This window comes from Coniophora puteana, assembly GCF_000271625.1.
Source record: "Coniophora puteana RWD-64-598 SS2 unplaced genomic scaffold CONPUscaffold_6, whole genome shotgun sequence".
Lineage (NCBI taxonomy): Eukaryota > Fungi > Basidiomycota > Agaricomycetes > Boletales > Coniophoraceae > Coniophora > Coniophora puteana.
The window spans coordinates 1,048,371-1,066,050 of record NW_006913058.1 but is presented as its reverse complement, the minus strand read 5'-3'; the positions used below and the strand labels follow the sequence as shown (position 1 = coordinate 1,066,050).

Genomic DNA, 17,680 nt, shown 5'->3' with positions numbered 1-17,680 from the left:
CTGTCTTGTTTTCTCCGCTCAGCCAACGCTCCCTTCCTTACCCGCTAGCCCTTGTTCTCCCCCTCCCTTTCTGCGTTACAAATGTCCGCTATGCCTCGCCGGACATCATACTCAGAGTTTAGCATTTTGGGCGACGAGCTCGAGAAGAACCGCATTGAGCTTGAGCACAACCTACAGCGAACCGACCTCTCCCTCCACCTCTCATCCCATGATGAACCTACCTACGACTCGATCGAGTACCCTAGACACGTATCCGAACCGTCCCAACAGTTCTCTGGCTTTCCATCCTATGACCACCATTCAAGAGACAGTCACCATGGCTGGTCATACCACAACGATGATGACGGCGTGAACCCGTACGCGGCTGAGACAATGTCTACCTTTGGACATCACGCGAGCGCAGTCACCATTGGGGCTGGTCTTGGTGGTCGAGGATCCCGGCGGGAGATTAGCATTTCTGGAGCGGAATACGACCCAGAACGTCCAGTGCAGGACATGATCGCCGGTTTTAGAAATCAGACTGGCATGGTTGACGCGCAAGAATACACCAAATCCAACATACAGGTTTGAACCCAAACATGGTGCTCAATTTCCTGCGCTAACCTTTCTTTAGATAGCCACTGGCTTTGACCCAAGGGCTGGCGACGTCGCTGATGACGTCGCGCCGTTCAGCCTAGCCAGCCGCTCTGCTGCATCTATCGCCACGCGCCTTCGTTCCCCCGCTCAATCAGAAGCATCGGACAGCGACTCGGACAAATCTCCAGGAAAGTCGCGGCCAAAGCTCTCCCAGACCCTCCAGCGGGTCGGCTTTTCGCCTAAACGTCCCCGAGGCACACAATCTCAGACGAACCAGCCACTTGCCTCTCAATCAAAGCAAGGCCCATCTTCTCACAATCGTAGAAACAAGGAAACTGCTACTCAGCCTCGAACAACTGATGCGTTACCTGAACATCCCATTCCTAGGCACCGTCAACCTGAAGTCATGGTTCAACCACCAACACCATCTGCTACAAACTCGGCGGGGTCAAGATTCACTAACATGGCTAAAGGTTTGGCCAAGGACGTTCGCAGTGAGCATGAGCGATGGCGGTTAGAAGCTGAGCGAGAACTGGCCCAAGCCGCGAAGGACCGTGCACGCTCTATGAAGGACATATCACAAAGAAACATCTGTTTACCTGACGTTACTGGGCTCACCAGCGCAGTCATTTCTCCCGCAAAACATACTCTTGGACGATACGCTATCAAGAATTCAATACGTCACAGAGATTTAGAAGGTAAGGATTCAATCAGCTGTGCTTATTGTGCGTGCTGACCTGGCACAGCCCAACTCGTGCAGTCATTGAACAACCTTCAGTCTAAACTTTCTCATTTGGAGGGTGAGAACGTAGAGGCACGGAAACGAGTACGGGACCTTGAGGACGAGTTAGAGCACTGCAAACGAGACGTTGCTCGAGAACGAGAGCGTGAACGGACCCGGGTGGATCGTCGCAATGCCAGTGCTGGTCCATCTGGACTTGGCAAAGTAAGCAGGCAGCCCATTATTCCAGAAGCTCAAGAAATATCCCGATATGAAGAGGCTCTGGAGGAGAAGCAAGGTATAGTGGGAATATCTCTCGCAGTGCCTTTTTTGAATTTTTATCCTTCAAAGCTTTGGAATCCCTCACTGGTTCTCTGCGCACGCATCTTTCCAGGGTCACTGAAGAACTTGCTTCTCAACGACAGCTCTTGACCGAGCTTCGTGTACTCCGTGATGCCGATGCTCAGGCACTTTTCCAGAAGTCACAGGAAATCGAGGCCCTAAGATCCGAGGTTGAACGGCTGGCGGGAGAAATCGAGGTTCTGAAAGGTGTTGTCGAAGATGGTCTTAATGAGCGCCGCTCGTTCATTGCTACCAAAACACCCGTTGAACAAACGAACAAACTCAACCGCGGTGATCGGAACAAACAACCCATGGTGGAAGATGCTAGTCTCTCGCTCAATGACTATTCGCTACCCCCTCGTCCGGTTGCCCCCGGAAATCGACGCGCTCCAGATGTCACAGCCTCCGAGCTGCATGCAGCCTCCGAGCCTACAACACGTCCTTTTATCGATGCCGAGGAAATGGAGCGCATCTCAGTCGAGCTCTCAGAGCGTCGCTCTGAACGTTCTTCATCCAGCATTGGAAGTCCTACTCAATCACCTCACGCTATATCTCGAGCTGGCTCTCGGGCAGGTTCACGCGCTAGCGTCCGACCGTCGTCACAGTTAGATGCGGAACACGACAGCGACGTTGATGGGATGTCCCTTGAAAATGAGCCGGCTCATCGTCAAGGATCGACTTCTCGTAGCCATACTCATCGCTCGAGTCGCGACACCCAAGAACCAGCTGCGACCACCTCTGCCGTTACTCAGGACCAAAGGCGCGTTTCGCACAAATACTCTAAAGGTCACGACAGGGCTGGTATACACGGCACGAAACACACTCACCATCACCACCACCGGGAGGGCCCCACGGCTTTCCCATCGATACGCGGTGGCCAGGTGGAGCGCCTGTTCTTCTCAGCGCCTGAGCACAACATGAAGACATGCCGTATGTGCCACAGACGACGATCCTCCCGTAAACGCCAAGATACTCCAGCCCACCCGAGGAATGATGATGAGGGCTTCGATGAGGAGACTGACGAGGAAACTGGTGGCCGTTCTTTTGCTCCCGGTCTGGAACCGTCAACATATGAGGAAGTAATGTCGTGCGACGAAATACCTCCGCAGACTGTGTTAACTCGCGTACTGGGGGAGCTCGAAGACGAGTTCTCTCATTACAAGGGGTGAGGACGCCGATTATATCTTCTGGCCTTTTTACTCACCAATTGGTACAGTGTATACATTGAGCTTGCGGATGAGTACAAGGGTATGTCTCCGATGATCAATGTGGCGAGGCGAAACATCGTTGCTCGTCACTTACAAGATGTGATCGACATGATGGAACAAAAGGTACTTGTTTTGCTAAGGTACATGTCACTGAGACTGACGGGCGATACCCAGGGAAACCAAATTGTCTCCTTGAGCGGATTGTTGGAGTTCAAAGATAAGCCCGAGTCCGGGAGGACTTCACAGCATCAACGTGTTCGCTTCTCTCGTATACCCTCGGAGTCCCGGTGACATACAGCTTTTTTTGCGGCCAATTTTTCTTTCTCCTACTAATCTCGACTATCATTGAACTTTTACACAATCCACAGCAAGTCATTTAGTACTACAATGTACCTACTATATTTATGGTTCCTTGCATCATACCGGCATTAGCTTACCTACTTTTGAACTCGCTAAAGTACTACATCCTTGGGAATAACATCCTCAAATTACCGTTAATAAGGAAATTAGTGTCATTTCTGTCCTTGTCAAAAGCACGTCCACCGGCGCTTGAGACCGGCGCTGCCGCCATGTACGGGGATTAGTTGATGTGAATTGGCTTCACCCTCCGCTTACCACGATGTTCAAAACTATTTGCATTAATGTCATCGCGACTGCGACGCGATGTGGATGATTCAGAGATACAGTTCTGGATGGATTCCGCAAACGTTCACAAGCGCCATGTGTCGGCGCCCAGACCCTTCTTCCTGTGCAAGGTGATCTTCTGGCTCGGAGACACTCAATATCAGTAGCACGGCAGATAAAATTTCAACAGCTTCAAGTTTTGAGATCCGTCCGAGATGTTAGCTAGCTGTTATTTGAACAGTCCGTTCCTTTTTCCCCATTGCAGTAACATTACCAAAGTCGCTAACCAGTACTTACTTAGTTCTTAGCTCTAATGCAGGTCCGTAGTGGTTAATGTTTACTCGGAGTGCGAGTGGACTTCGAAGATGTTCTACAACGACTCCTTGAGTTCCCGTCAGACGTATGTTCCATTTCAGAATGTTGATGTGGGATGTCAAAGAAATCCAGGCGGTGACGCCGCTGGCGTGCTATGGGCCGGATGTTATCGTCCGATAGCTAGGTCGAGTTTGCCACCACCTAAGTAGTACGAACGTGAAGACGTAAATAACTTTTTTGTGCGATTCATCTGGAAAGGTGCGGAGACGAAAATATCTTGACCGGGTATGCGCACTAAACATGCACTAAAAAAATCCGTAGTCCAGAACTGGACTGAGTACCGAGTCAGGTTTATCAAGAATGGGTGCACTTGTTCATCACGCCCGTATGTAATGGTGGCCGAGAGGAACTTCCCAGTAATGACAATGACCTTGCATTAAGTGATTGTTGATAACATCGAAGGAAAGCGCCGAGATATGGATGACCAGCGCTGGTACAGTTCAGCTCCCATGATGCATGAGTGGATAAGGGTAGGTGAGTATCTTGTAGCGCTGTCGGAGTGGGGCGACAGCCAGTGCTCGAGAGTCGTGTTGGTAAAACCGAAGCCTTGTACGTCTGTTCAGCCACAGGAACGGATAGACAGGTCCAGTAATCCCGGCGGCACCGGGTATACAAGACCTGTGCCGGTGACAGTCAGACGATCTAAAGCTTAAGATCGGGCAAACAGACCTGGTCAATTCGCAGCAACGGCGTCTTGTCGGCCTTGTCAGTAATTTACCTTGCACAGGTTTCGTTGGGCAAATTTTGTTTTACTCACCTCTGCAATATTGCCAAAAAGTTTTTTGAAAGGCATGAAAGCCAATCCAGACAGCTCAAGGGCTTTGGATCGGAAACCAACGGTCGAATTAAATTTCTAGAAATCATCCAAGCATCAAATGGACATACCTCGACAGCTTCAGGTAAGTCGGTGGAAACTGTGGATTTTTTTCCGACAACGAAACGTCGAGACGATGCCCGTCGCTAATGTTAACGAGCACATGAATATCTAGCATGAAGTGTCCCCAGTGTAGTGTCGTGACAATAATGGTACTATGCGCTGCCCAAACCCAAACGAGCTGTGATGAAAAATGCTCTACTCCTCGATAATGCCATATATACGTTGCATCCAAAAGGGGCCTCAAGTGCGGCTCAGTACAATAGTACAGACATCAAACTTTCTGAAGGCTTACCTACGGGGTCATCCGACTCATGGAACACGGTTGCCCATGATCCAACGACTCCAGCCGTCGAACGGACGCCACCAACTTGAACGCCGTCCACACTAAATATCGTCAGTGTAAATTCACACACAATAAGGCGGACATTCTACCTCCAGACCGGCTGATCTTGGTTACCAGCGCGCTAAAGACGCGATCAGTATGATCGTCTCGTTGAGAACATGAAGTAGACGCACGAAATGGAACCATATCTCATTATCGACGCTGATCTTCACGTATCCCACAATCGTGAAGTTGCCATCTAGTTCGCCGACGTAGTTAATTTGAGGATAGCCAGGGTGTTCTGGATCCTCTTCAATGCCGATGACACGGAAATACACCTCCGCATCATTGTAGGATTCCGCGATCTCGCCCGTCTCCAATAGTGAGGTATCGAGAGGGTCATCCTCAGATAACTACGGTCGAAACGTCAAAGCCTGATCCAGTCTGTCAACATAATTACTTACAGATGGGTCATTGTAGACTTGGGTAACAGGGTCAGAGGGTTATATCTCATCAAACAATATGCGAGCCTACCGAGGAGGTCCTGGTGGTCTATGAAGCAGTATGCCACCCGCCAGAGTCCCTCAACCCCCGCCCAATCGTGCTCCTGCGCAATATTCATCCCATTCGGAATGATGCTCTGACAGAAGTCGAGACTAAGCGGACATGGCTCGATGGAGACGTCCTCAATCTCGGTTGCTTCGCCTGCCTCGTCGGCGCCGACCAAGAAGAGAGCCATGGTGTGTTCAATGGCCCAGAGATGTCGCCAGTTCAGGAGGCCGCTGGAGTCCGTCCTGAACGGTCCCCAGCCATTTCGCTCACGATAATTGCGGAAGCTATACACGAACGCTCGGGAGTCGACCCTTGCACTAGTGTCGCCGTCGCGTTTGGTAAGACCGAGCCAGAAATGGAGCTTATACCGTAGTTGAAGCTCTTCTTCGGCGAGCTCCCACTGCTGGTGTGTCAGGAACTCGCCGTCTCGGAGTAGCTCCTTGAGCCATAGCGTGTTTCGGGAGTGGTGCTCGCTTTCCGCTGAAGGGATTGGAGGTAGGTATGAGACGAAGTCAAGGAGAGTTTGGATGATGATAAGTCGTTCGTCCGGCCTGCATACTGCAACGTTTTTCACGACCGTTCTTGCTCGGACAATTCTCTGCAACTCCTCCCGCCACTTTACTCTTGTACGCGGCTTGCCAAGATAGGAAACAGAGTATCGTGGGTCGTCGAACGCCTGGGCGAGATAACACGCGCGCCAGAAGTGGTCGTCTGTCCCGCCATATACGAGATCGTGGAAGTGGCGAGAGACCTGGGAGGCAACGGCGACATCTAGAGGATCGCAGATGACGAGGATATGTTCGAGGAGCTCGAGCGGGAGATCCGTAATCGCCGTGCCTCCCATTTTAGCTCCTCGGTGCCGGTACGTCAGCTTCAGCGTGAGCGCCACAGCTAGACAACACCTCAGACGGCGAGCTGGAAGGAAGTGTTAGTTGGTTGACGGGTGCAGGAGGGCTGGCCTGCGTCTTAAGAACCTGCTCGCGGCCCAGTGCCTGCGTGATGTGAGACCATGTTTCTCTTCGGCCTACTCAAAAATCTTTTTTACACTGCAGACTCGTGTTGTGGTCATATGGAGTCCGCCGCTGAATTGAGCGTGCTGCATCGCGGCAACTCACATCCGTCTTTAAGCAAGCAACGTCACTTTTTTTTTTCAGTGTCCAGCTCAATCCAGTTCTAAATGGTTACTGGTTAACGCTCAATACGAGAGGGTAAACAAAGCATTGAGATTGCAGAATGAACTAGGCTGAGTGCGTGTATGATGCCGGTGTTGGTAACAATGTGTTCTACCTAATGCTACAAATGCGAAGGCGCGCGATACGTGTAGAAGAGCAGCGAGACGTGCAAGAACAAAGATAACAAGTCAAAAGAAAGCGAAGGACACCTAAAATGAAGAAAATCAAAAGACAGTCCTTGTTTCGTGAATGTCCAAGAGCCTGTCGTGAGTAACGAGTTAATAAGTATAAATGCGAGTATAGAATGGACTAGAGTTGCGTGTGTAGCCAGAATTGCGTGTGTGTGATACTCTGTATTAGCGCGTACCGTGAATGCTTAAGTTGTGTGGTTGTCTTTTATAACGTGTAAATGATCATGATGTGTCCTTTCCCTTCCCAGCGGATATTGCGGGTGTTGATTTTGGTCGTTTACGACCGTCGTCCTCAGCGCCATCTTCGCAAAGCGTTTTCCACTCGTCAATAAGCTGTTGACCAACGGTGGGTTCGAGCTCCGTTCCATCCCTAGAAACCTTGATTTCCCGTTCGTGATTCCAGGGATTCCGAAGGTGCTTGGTTCGAAAGAACGGAAGCTTGTCCGTGCAAAGCCACTCGATCTTGAAGGCTTCGCCCCATCCGCCATCGCGGCCATCGTCTCCAGCTTCCGCTTCGTCCTTGTCCTTTGCCGCATATTCCTCGACCTTCTCTTCGTCTCCGTCGTTGTTCTCTTCCCGAACAGGCTGTAGCGACGGTATCCCAGCTTTCAGGCTTTCCGAGCTGACGCTCTTTTTCCTAAGTGCACGAAGCGGTGCATTCTTATCCAAAATTATTGGCTCTGTAGTAGGCTTCGCGCTGGCAATAGACTTATACCGAGAGATATCGCCGGTGCTGTACTTGAGAGGGATTGTTCCCCCAGACAGCGGCTGTCGCTGAGTATCAAGGACTGCAGGAGCGCTCGAACGCCCGAGAAGGCCAGCCGCAATGGAAGAAGGCCTAGAGTCGGCGCTTGTACGATTCGGGTCCGTCATAGAAGGGGGCGAGACAGGCAAAGGAGATTCCTCTACCATCCGATGCTCGGAAGGGTTGAAGTATGCGACTCGAGAACTACTGGGGGATCCTTGTACGCTTTCCTCCTTCGCTGAGAGCAGTTGCCGTCGGCCGTGCGCCGAGGTGAGCGAAGGGAGTGAAGACGGGGAGGAGTCGGCGCGAGAAGCCCAAGAGACACGGTGCTCTCCATGGAGAATACGTCCTGCCATCCTGTCCAGGCGTTAGTCGGGATCCTTTTGGAGCGTGTAAAACGTACTTGGCGAAGCCATAAAATTCGCCGCTTTTGTTTACACCGAAAATAAGATAAACATCTCTGCTGGTGCGATATGCCTGATCCAAGATTGCTTCGTTATGTTTTTGAGTCGCCCAGAGCCCACGCTCAACGCTCACATCCAAGTCGTACTGAAAAGAACCTTAGTGCAAAGTTTCGTCAACATCATAGCTCGATACTTACCTGAGTCAGGGACTTCAGGATGAAAAACCGTTTCGGGAAATGTCGAGTCAAAACACTGGACGTCGTAGACGCGTACGAACTTCCCGACTGACCCCTGGTGCTCGAAGGATAGATGGATCTCGATGCCTCATCGTCACTCGAAATTGACACAGAAGACATCTTTGGTAAAAGCGCCCCTGAATCGCCAATACTCGAGACACTAGACCTGTAACTTTCGGATTCAGACGAAGGTGCATTATCCATGGGGGTGGTGGCTTGGCGGTGTTGCTCTCTGACCCATCTCATGTGTACCCCCACTCCCCTCTGACCTCCAACACCTGCCCTCAGATCGTCTTCTTTTCTCCGGGCGCGACAAACCAACCGAGGGCAACGACGATCGTTTGGACGTAGTTGCTGGCCGTTATATCGAGTTATAGCACGACTTAAGTGATCTTCGGTATCAAAGTTGACGAAGGCGCAGTTCGAACGTGAGATCAAGAAGATTGACGTCACTCCGTCAGAGGGTGAGCCATTCTCTCCCCGAGGAGACTCTTTGAGGAAACCCCATAGCTCATCATGAGTTGCATCACTCGGGACGTTACCGACCCACATCACCCATTCTGAACGATAAGTTGGTGGATTAGGGTGATAGGCACGGCGCATCATGGGTCGCTCTCGTTCTATAGAAGGCTTCGCTAAACGCTCCAGCGCCCTGCTCGGCGAAACCGGCGTCCCAGGACCCTGGCTATTGGAAGCAGCAGATGACGCCTGACTTTCAACGAAAGCAGATGGAGAGAACGTTGCTGCTCGCCTGGGAGTAGTAGTCTGTACAGGATTGGGAACGGATGGTGCAGAGATCGTCGTAGGTTGTCCCGGTTGTGCATAGTCCCGAACAGTGAGGGGTGGGTAGTTCACGGGATAGGGATGTTGGTACTGCATCGACACTCCCTCGTTGAACTGAGGCACAGGAGAACCTTGAACATACCACCAGTACGGAGGAGAGAAATGCTGGGGTGCGTAAGAGTATGGACTGGAGGGACTTGGATACCGAAGAGCTTGAAACTGATTAGATGGTGTAGAGTAAGAACCCGAAAGGGGCGGTCCAGATGTCTGCTGCTGTGATGCCGGGTGTGGCGTATGCGAGGGAGACGATGGATAGAGGGAGGAGCCGCCACCATACGGAGAATGAGGGACATGTCCAACTTCACTGGCGTGAGACTGGTAAGAGTATAGCGGGCGCATATGTTGAAGCATCGGCTGGTAGCCCACGTGGGGATTTTGTTGGAGGACGTTGGAGTCCATCCCTCCATGTACACCAGGCGTAAATCCATGAGCGTGAGTATATGGATACGACTGGGCATTGGAAATCATGTTCATGGCCGGCTGAGAGGAAATCGTGTACTGTCCAGAATAGCCTGTTTGTTGCCCATATGAAGCGGTTGGATATGGCTGCTGATGGGGACTATTAGGAAATTGTAAGGGCGAAGGCAAGGGCCTCGACGAAGAAGACTGCTCATTTTCTGGAGGCGCGGACAAGGAAGGGTGGTAGGAATGAGCGAAGTTTTGCTGGTGTGGTGGATGAAGAGCAGCGGGCCGACGAGGTGGGTGCTGAGGTAGTTGAGTCTGGTTTGAGCGGCGACTCATGCCTGGCAAGAGAGAAGGATCAGACGCGAACGACGGTGGAGAGGGCCTGTCAGGGTGAAGGGAACCATCCCTGGACATGGAAGAACTGGTAGGCGAAGAACGAAGATCGGGCGACTGTGGTAGAGTTCGCGAAGGAACCAGAGGTAAAGGAGCGAAAGTCGCGAAGGGGTCATATAGCCCTAGAAATAATTTGTAAGTTTAGATCGTTGTGCGCGCGGATGCCGACGGAGACGTTATACCAGACCCGTTACCGTCAGGATAGATTGGATGAGCTGGTAATTAGAGTCAGAAATTCAGAAAATCAGCATGACCAGGAAGGGGGTATATGGAAAAGTCTAAAGAGAGACAGAGAGATCAGAAATGAAAGGACGGGAATAATATATATCCAAGACCACGGCGAGCAGCGAGAGGACGGGAGGATGTTAATCCTCGACCAAACGTTAGGTGAAAAAATGTGCATTGTGTATCTCAGATGCACGTGGACCACAAAAGACATCTTTTACCACGCGTCGCGGAAGCACAAACTGACAACGACAACATACCTTTTTCGGATCCGCGATCTGGCAGCTCTCCCAGACCGATGCCTATCCTCGTTGGTTGGCTCACTGCTGCAAGCGATGCATGGTAAAGCTGCGGCGTCGGCCTTGGGGTATTCTCGCCGGGTGGGTTGACTGGGACTTCGACAACAGCCATTGTTTCCTACGTTGGTATTAGTGGAAGATATGAATACTTTCCTGATTTAAGAAGGCTCGGTAAACTTCTCCAGTGGCTGTCAAGGACGTCGGGAACTTACCACAGGGCAAAGCGTCGTGTTTGGCTTTGGAGTTAGTCTGTCACGCGTCGCGGGTGTTGCGAAACGATGCACGAATGTCCTAGGAGACATAGTTCATTGGCAACCTTTTATTCCTCCCCCACCGACACAAAGGCCGTGAGAAGTATGTCGTCATGCTCCCTCCTATCTCGTCTGCTGGGTCCAAGGTGGGTACCTCTTACTCTATTGTCGGCCTTTCTGAACGCACCTAAACAGGGCGTCGTTACTGGAGAGCGGTACAGTTAACGTGAACCAGACGCCCATCATGATATCTCTTTACATTGGCAACCTTCAGTCAGCAAATTAGGACCACATTCACAAAGGTGTACTTGATCTCTTTTGTTTTAACTTGTCCTCAGCTTGCGATCGAGGATCTTGGATTCCTCTGTGCTTCCTATAAGTGGATAACTTATGGGGCTTTATGCTTTATGGGGAGAACTCCGGAGCCATACTATCGGACATGGTCCACTTTCGATCGCGACGATTCGCAAGCTTTCGCGAAGCTACCTCGAGACTTGCCGAAATGAACCGCGGGCTTGGCGCTTTTTAGGGAGGTGGCGAGTATTCCCAAGGCCATTTGTGGGCACCACCTCAAGAAACACCAACTGGAGCGGCGGCACCACGTTGTTATTTCGTCACCTTCATTTCGCCTTGGGAACTTTTAGGAAACGGTGCAAATCACGCTCATTTGGCTAAGTACCTCCGCACGCTGAAGCGCTGAAATGACTTCATTCTCAGGTCAGACCTGACAAACCCGCACCAAGCTCAGATAGCCTTGATGTCAACTAAGTACGACATCTATCCTGACACCATGTAGTGGAATCCTGCCGTCATGATGCACATCTGTGTTTCGTTTTCGTGACAATGTTGCAGTCTCAGTCACACGTACCGCGATAGTGACTGACTCAAAAGTTTGCGGAACCTTAGCGATAACATTTTTCCGTACATGCATATTATACACGCGCGACAACCGCAATTGATAATTGTGGAGGTGAACGAAATTTCCTGCAATGTCCAGAATTCGTCAGAGCTCTGAAGTGTCATCAGTAATGTTGGATGTTTCAATTCACGTGGTATCGTGACAAGAACTGCGGACCTGTGTTCTTCAGTATCAGATACGGTGCTCCAGCACGCTCCACCATAACCTAGTACCGGCGCCGGTTACGTTGGTCGCGTGTTCGACGGAACCGTTCACAAGATTTGGGGGATGCGCGTGCAAAATATGTCCTTGGTATAGGAAGAATAGCATGGGAGGATCGTCAATCGCTCGAGAGGGAAGGCCGGCCTCAGGCCTCAGGAATAGCCGCCTAAATTAGCCTGGTCCGCCGGGCCTATTATGGGGGTAGGGGCGACATTGTAGGGCCCGAATGTGCTGCCATTGACATGTACGATATATGTACGTACGGAGTCCTGATTTATGCTTACACCGTAAGAAGGGGCGCTTGTGTCGGTGATCAGCGCATCGTTAACCTCAGCGGTACTTGGTCTTCATGAACGTCAGCGCGCTAAACGAGCAATAAGCGCCCGTCGTCGCCCGCATCGAGAAACTCAAGCGTGCGGCCATCTCTAGGTGAAGTAAAGTTCATGAAGGTGGCCTTTGGCTTGCACATAGTTGCAACTGCTGCGATGGTCTGTCTTGGACATTGATGGGTAAACGGCATGTGTTCACTGCGCAGGGTCCCGCTTCAGCGTTGAGTTGCATTTGGAAGGGTAATACATCATCTTGCCTTGGTGGATCTCTGAGAAGGTTGGAAAAATAGCAGCACGATTGGACGATGTGTTTCCTGTACCTGTCGGGATCATTTGATGCCCCTGGCCTCTCTAACTTGGCCCGTGTGCAACATAACACCGAACGTTTGAGGTGGGAAGGTAGACGCACGGTCCAAACATCTCCGTCCTCATTGGCAAGGAATCGTGCCGGTGAGCTCAGTGATGGTCAAGGGTAATTTGGGCATGAAAGGGTGTGGTGCTGCCAGGCCGTTGTGGGCTTGCTACCATGCCTCGTCGACGTGGTGACCAGACGAGGTGTTTATATTCCCACGGTGGTTCCTCCTCTCCATCAGCGCAAGCTGGTGCAGCACATTCTCTGTGATCATCGCCTGGTGAGCCCACTCTCTGGTCCTCTGGCACTTGTCATATCTTACGAAGTATACGACCTACTCAACATTTCAGACTTGGCGGGGTCGATGGTTAGTCGTGTAAGCTGTAATGCCGCCTCGTCTGAATCATTCCACTTCCTCGAAGCGTCCTTTGTCTGCCATTTACCTCGGGCCTCAGCCCCCTTCCGGCTCGCAACCTCCTGATCTTCCTGAACCTCCGGAGAGTCCCAGCTCAGCGTCTTCCGCCTCGGGTCTACCTTCTCCACCGGCAACTAACTCGACGGGGAGCGGTTCTGTGGGCGACAACAGCACGAGTGCAGGAAGCGTCCGACAGCGGCCTGCTTCCACCTCGCAGATCAACATGCAGGCTAGAAGTTTCGACAAGTACGAAGGCAGAGATGGGGCTCGCCATGATGTTGACGATGACGATGACGATGACCACAACGGGGAAGATGAGACGGCTCGCTACGATCTCCGCCTATCTCTGGCTGGTAAGGGTGGTGATACTTCGGACTTGCAGAGGGTTAAAAGCTTGACGCAGAGGAATCGTCTGGTGAGTCAACTTTGATGTCCTAATCCCCTGCATCTCATTTCATCGTTTGTACACACCATTTCTCGATCGCATTCACTGTCTCATTCTGCAAAACCATGACTTCCTCCTCGGCGCATATATGCGAATTGTTCTTCAAATATCGAATGAGAATGCAGGCCATGGACAGATTGTCAACTTTTTCTCGCCTAAGCTCGCCATCACCGTCTCCATCAGGCCGTAGCTCAAGGTCCCCTCTACCTCCTCACAAACCATCAACTGCGCCCTCCGGGGTTTCCTCTCGTGTTCCATCCCATTCTCATAACTTGTCCCTGTCATCCCAGCACAGCTCGCAAACTCATTCTGGGTCAGAAACAGAACGAGAGCCCCCGCAAGTTTCCGGTCAAGGAGATTCCTATTCTTATGGCTCATCATCCCCAGAGCCAGAACTTCCTGCCCTGTCCAGAATTCGTGCCAACAGTCATGCAGCCCGCGAACGGAGAATATCAGCTCCCGCATCTCCCGGGAAAGCACTTGCATCAGCACGGCAACCCTCTCCAGGACCCTCCCGTACACCTCGGAAAAGAGTGTCTGTGGCCAGCGCGCTGTCGTCGCCTCCCGAGGAGAGATTTCGCCCACCCAGTAGCATAGCAAATGCAGCGCTGGCCGCTGTGGCTTCTTCTCGACGGAGTCCGACCTCAAGTGCATCACTCGGTAGGCGGTCGCGACAACCTTTACCCCAAGAATTCCGCAGAAACGATCAGGAGAGCCCAGAGGATGCGGTAAGTCGATTGCAATCATCTCTTCGCCATTGTTGAACTGTATTCTGCAGGGATCCGCCCCTGTCACGCCGTATCGAAGTCCACGTCGGGAGAGAAATGCTTCAGGGAGCTTCACTGACCCTCGGGATCAGAAGTCTTACGCAGACCCACAGTACTCTCCTCGTAGTACTCGGTTGAACCGCTCATCTACGATCCGTGAAGTAGCTCGTCAACCTCAGTCAAGGTGGGAGGACATGTCACCTGGAGACGCAAGTCAAGCAACCGACGTGGACGAAAGTCCTGCGGGCCGCCGGCAGTCGATGAGAGGTGGAAGCATGGAGAGTCCGCTGAATGCAGGAAGGCTTGCCAGTGCTGGGCTACGAGCTGCAGGGATTGGGATGCGTAGCGATCAGCCCAACCAGGACGTGTTTGGTCAAGCAAATGACCCAAATGGTGGCGTTCGACGGGCGCAGTCAGCCGCAGTCAAAAATAGCCCCAACAGGTCGCTGGAGTGGGAGGCAGACACTCGAAATGCTAAGGACGAGCGAAGTCGAGCGGCAGCAGTGTCGTCAGGGTCTCGCGAAAATGTTACTCCTTCCGATGGGGGCAGATCCGCTGGCAAGTTGCCTCGGCCCCCCACATCCATGGGAGGTCTCTACCCGGCGGTTGACGAAAGCGCTCAAAAGTCTCCGCTATCTCTTCACAGAAGGTTGGCAGACCGGGCCAGCGTCGGAGGTTCCCCGAGCATCCGCTCCATATCTCTCTCATCAACACATTCAGGGGCAGATACGCCGCCTCCAGAACGTACACGCCATGGCATCCTCACCCGCCGACATACCACCCTGACTCCTTCCAACGGCCCTCCCTCGGCAAAGGCTGAACATGCGCAAATATTACTGAACTCATTGTCCATGTTTGAGTCGATTCTTTCGCGCCTGCCCCAAGTGGACTCGGAGGCGGTTCCAGAACTTCGCCGTGACGCTCAAACCATTGTACATGCTTCTGAGCAGCTCAATCATCTCCTACGAGCAGGCAATTCTCGCGCTCTAGAAGAGCAAATAGCAGCTGAAGTCGATGGCGAACAAGCGTACGGGGCTGAAACTGGTGAGGTCTGGAGGAGGGTAGGGGGTGAATACCGCGAGTGCCTACGATGGAGCGACGAACTTGTGCGGTCGACGACAAACTTTCTTTTGGGCGCCGGGAAGCTCCTCAAGGAGAGCGCAGGAAACGAGTTTGGCCATTCCCGAACTGTCAGCTTGGACGAAGAATTTGTGCGCATTCGTACTCCGGAGGGCTCTCAAACTGGCCGAAGAAGCGAAGATGGTAGATCAAGTTCATTGTCTAGACGTAGCTGGGAACCAAACGCGCTACGTCGGGATAGTTTGGCAAGACGATCTCTACAATCTGACACCGACCATGGTCACCGACCGGTTTCCTCCCGTGACGAGGAACCCGAACAAGACACCAACTTGTCAAAACGGAGTTCCGTGCTTTCGTTGGCTTCCCGCCGATTGTTCTCGCCACGTGAACAACGTCAACAGCTAAGCGCCGAGTCTCCGCGAGCAAGCTTTTCCGATATCGCCCCTGACCGTGATCAAGATTATTCTCCATCCGCATCTCGCCATCCTCCTGACCGACCTCGACATGCACTAGCGATCCCCCCTCCTTTATCCACCCTTCCTTCTGAATCCATAATTGCTAAAATCGACCATGAAAAACCTTCTCGTCGGAAAACCTCGGTTGCATCCGTTTCCACCATCCGCGCTAATACACCAACCTTCCCCCTTTCTACCAACAACCCCACCACTGCCGTCACTCCCCACACAGTGTCAAATTCACCGGAAGCACAGCCCTTTCCACTCGCTCACGATGATTCGCCCGAATCCACACGGTCGCACGTCACCTTCTCTCGTCCCGCAGGCGTGACTGCCATGAGCGGCTTGCAGCAACACAGTCGCAAGCGCAATATTTCAACTACATCGATTGATGAAACCGACGACAGCCCTCTCCTTTCGGCGCGGTCTCAGCCCGCTACCACGGACGCAGGACGAGACAATCGTCGGCGGACTGTTGGTGTGCGTGCCTCTCGAGCCTCTCTTGACGGAGGGACCACCGGTATATCCCCCTCACAATCACATACATACAACCAAAGACGAGAGCGACGCCGACCAATAGCTGAAGTCTTCGCTTCATAGACTGGGACCTGCTGTACACATTACTTGTCCTTCGAGGTGAGGGCTCTTCTTTCCCTCTCACAAGTGCTACCGCTAATCCGATGTCCAGCATACCCGATGTGTGTAAACGATATTTAGCATTGTCATCATTACCTATGCACACTCCATCCTCCTCCCCATGCCATCACTGTCTCTCCTTAACTCTATTTTTTTTTGGCCATCTTGTCTTTTTCTTGATCTCTTGACCGGCCCTGCACATAACTTACTTAGTGTGCCATCACCGTCCTTGCCGTTTTTATTTGCAGTCACATAGTCCGTTTCTGCCACTGTCACTCTTTTTAATTTCTTAATCTCTCTCTCCTCTTTATTCTTGTCGTGTTGTATCCCAGGGGTTGTCGAGTCGCACGTAGTTTATGCCTGAGCTCAGAACCATGCACGCATATGAAAGCCCTACTCTCTGTCAAAAAGCATCATGGGTACATACTTGTTGCCTAGTATTATAGAGCTTCATAATCGCATGTTATATATTTTGCATTCACCATCCATTGAGCACCGCGGTCCGTCCGAATTCATAATGGATGAACTTCGACTCGAAGCGCTATTGGAGACTTTTTAGGGGTGCGAACTAGTCGAAATCATCCATTTCGTAACTTGGAACCGATGCACGGAAAGAAATTGGGAGTGTGAATATTTGTGCTGCAGTTGTTGGTGCAGGTTGGTGCAGGTTGGTGCCCATTATATTTACGTCAAGGGGTTTAGGAGCAAATCTCTCCGTCCGCTGCACCGCGCAAATCCTTGAGTTCACCTGCTTTCTCAAAGTTTCTCTCACACCCTTGAGATGTTCATCCCATAGGGGCCACACAGGGCCACACCAATATGTCGACCTCGGCTCGGACGATCGGAACGTTCACAGAAGCTGCAAAGCGGGCGAGGACCGCTCCATCCGGCTCCGTCGGGATGCACTAGATTGCGTCACATTCCTCCATGATGTCGGTTATGTTGAGAAAGTGGGGTTGGCCTCTGCCGAGGGCGTTGCCCACCAGGTCGGCGTCGCTTATCCCGCTGGCCAGATCGCCAAACGGGCCTTGGAGCTCCTTGGAGGCTGGGGCTTTGTTGGAGATCATGGTTTGAACTGGCCGCACGCCTATCGCCAGCCAAGCGGGGTCACAGGGTTGTCACAACCGGAGCACGCTTGTACTTACACTGTACCCGCTGTCACCCTCACCAGCAAGGGAATCCACGAGCGAGGTTCTTGCGGTGAATCACGCCCTCCATGTGAAATCTATCTCAATATCACTAGCATATTTCTCAAACCTCTTCATCAAGGCTAACGACAGGGGACGACTGAGAGGCTAATCGCAACATTGGGCTCAGCCG

The 17,680-nt window shown here is 52.0% G+C and overlaps 4 protein-coding genes across 4 annotated transcripts; 2 read left to right on the top strand and 2 right to left on the bottom strand.

Moving 5' to 3' along the window:
* Positions 1 to 70: 70 nt before the first annotated feature.
* CONPUDRAFT_165443 (uncharacterized protein) lies at positions 71 to 3,340 on the top strand. Its single transcript, XM_007770443.1, has 6 exons — positions 71 to 564; positions 614 to 1,274; positions 1,323 to 1,595; positions 1,649 to 2,804; positions 2,856 to 2,970; positions 3,022 to 3,340. Exons 1-6 carry the CDS (start codon positions 82 to 84, stop codon positions 3,136 to 3,138), a joined length of 2,805 nt encoding a protein of 934 aa, XP_007768633.1. The 5' UTR covers positions 71 to 81; the 3' UTR covers positions 3,139 to 3,340.
* A 914-nt stretch (positions 3,341 to 4,254) lies between these two features.
* Positions 4,255 to 6,523, bottom strand: CONPUDRAFT_124249 (uncharacterized protein). Its single transcript, XM_007770442.1, has 7 exons — positions 5,580 to 6,523; positions 5,510 to 5,526; positions 5,240 to 5,458; positions 5,156 to 5,187; positions 5,016 to 5,107; positions 4,732 to 4,962; positions 4,255 to 4,665 (listed from the first exon to the last, which is right to left on the bottom strand). The coding sequence occupies exons 1-6, from the start codon at positions 6,439 to 6,441 to the stop codon at positions 4,919 to 4,921; spliced, it is 1,266 nt and encodes a 421-aa protein (XP_007768632.1). The 5' UTR covers positions 6,442 to 6,523; the 3' UTR covers positions 4,255 to 4,665; positions 4,732 to 4,918.
* Positions 6,524 to 6,807: 284 nt separating this feature from the next.
* Positions 6,808 to 9,965, bottom strand: CONPUDRAFT_82255 (uncharacterized protein). The gene is made up of 3 exons (XM_007770441.1): positions 8,307 to 9,965; positions 8,109 to 8,254; positions 6,808 to 8,062 (listed from the first exon to the last, which is right to left on the bottom strand). Exons 1-3 carry the CDS (start codon positions 9,927 to 9,929, stop codon positions 7,183 to 7,185), a joined length of 2,649 nt encoding a protein of 882 aa, XP_007768631.1. The 5' UTR covers positions 9,930 to 9,965; the 3' UTR covers positions 6,808 to 7,182.
* Positions 9,966 to 12,789: 2,824 nt separating this feature from the next.
* CONPUDRAFT_137278 (uncharacterized protein) lies at positions 12,790 to 16,844 on the top strand. The gene is made up of 5 exons (XM_007770440.1): positions 12,790 to 12,842; positions 12,913 to 13,392; positions 13,548 to 14,150; positions 14,201 to 16,360; positions 16,413 to 16,844. Exons 2-4 carry the CDS (start codon positions 12,949 to 12,951, stop codon positions 16,322 to 16,324), a joined length of 3,171 nt encoding a protein of 1,056 aa, XP_007768630.1. The 5' UTR covers positions 12,790 to 12,842; positions 12,913 to 12,948; the 3' UTR covers positions 16,325 to 16,360; positions 16,413 to 16,844.
* Positions 16,845 to 17,680: the final 836 nt, after the last annotated feature.

Bases quoted from the DNA above. Each gene is read 5' to 3' on its own strand.
- CONPUDRAFT_165443 (XM_007770443.1), top strand. From the start codon at position 82: ATGTCCGCTATGCCTCGCCGGACATCATACTCAGAGTTTAGCATTTTG. The intron at 565-613 runs GTTTGAACCCAA...ACCTTTCTTTAG, and splicing joins ACACCAAATCCAACATACAG to ATAGCCACTGGCTTTGACCC. The intron at 1,275-1,322 runs GTAAGGATTCAA...GACCTGGCACAG, and splicing joins ACGTCACAGAGATTTAGAAG to CCCAACTCGTGCAGTCATTG.
- CONPUDRAFT_124249 (XM_007770442.1), bottom strand. From the start codon at position 6,441: ATGGGAGGCACGGCGATTACGGATCTCCCGCTCGAGCTCCTCGAACAT. The intron at 5,188-5,239 runs GTGCGTCTACTT...TCGCGTCTTTAG, and splicing joins ATGAGATATGGTTCCATTTC to CGCGCTGGTAACCAAGATCA. The intron at 5,108-5,155 runs GTAGAATGTCCG...GACGATATTTAG, and splicing joins CAAGATCAGCCGGTCTGGAG to TGTGGACGGCGTTCAAGTTG.
- CONPUDRAFT_82255 (XM_007770441.1), bottom strand. From the start codon at position 9,929: ATGAGTCGCCGCTCAAACCAGACTCAACTACCTCAGCACCCACCTCGT. The intron at 8,255-8,306 runs GTAAGTATCGAG...GGTTCTTTTCAG, and splicing joins TCCTGAAGTCCCTGACTCAG to TACGACTTGGATGTGAGCGT. The intron at 8,063-8,108 runs GTACGTTTTACA...ACGCCTGGACAG, and splicing joins GAATTTTATGGCTTCGCCAA to GATGGCAGGACGTATTCTCC.
- CONPUDRAFT_137278 (XM_007770440.1), top strand. From the start codon at position 12,949: ATGCCGCCTCGTCTGAATCATTCCACTTCCTCGAAGCGTCCTTTGTCT. The intron at 13,393-13,547 runs GTGAGTCAACTT...ATGAGAATGCAG, and splicing joins TGACGCAGAGGAATCGTCTG to GCCATGGACAGATTGTCAAC. The intron at 14,151-14,200 runs GTAAGTCGATTG...TGTATTCTGCAG, and splicing joins AGGAGAGCCCAGAGGATGCG to GGATCCGCCCCTGTCACGCC.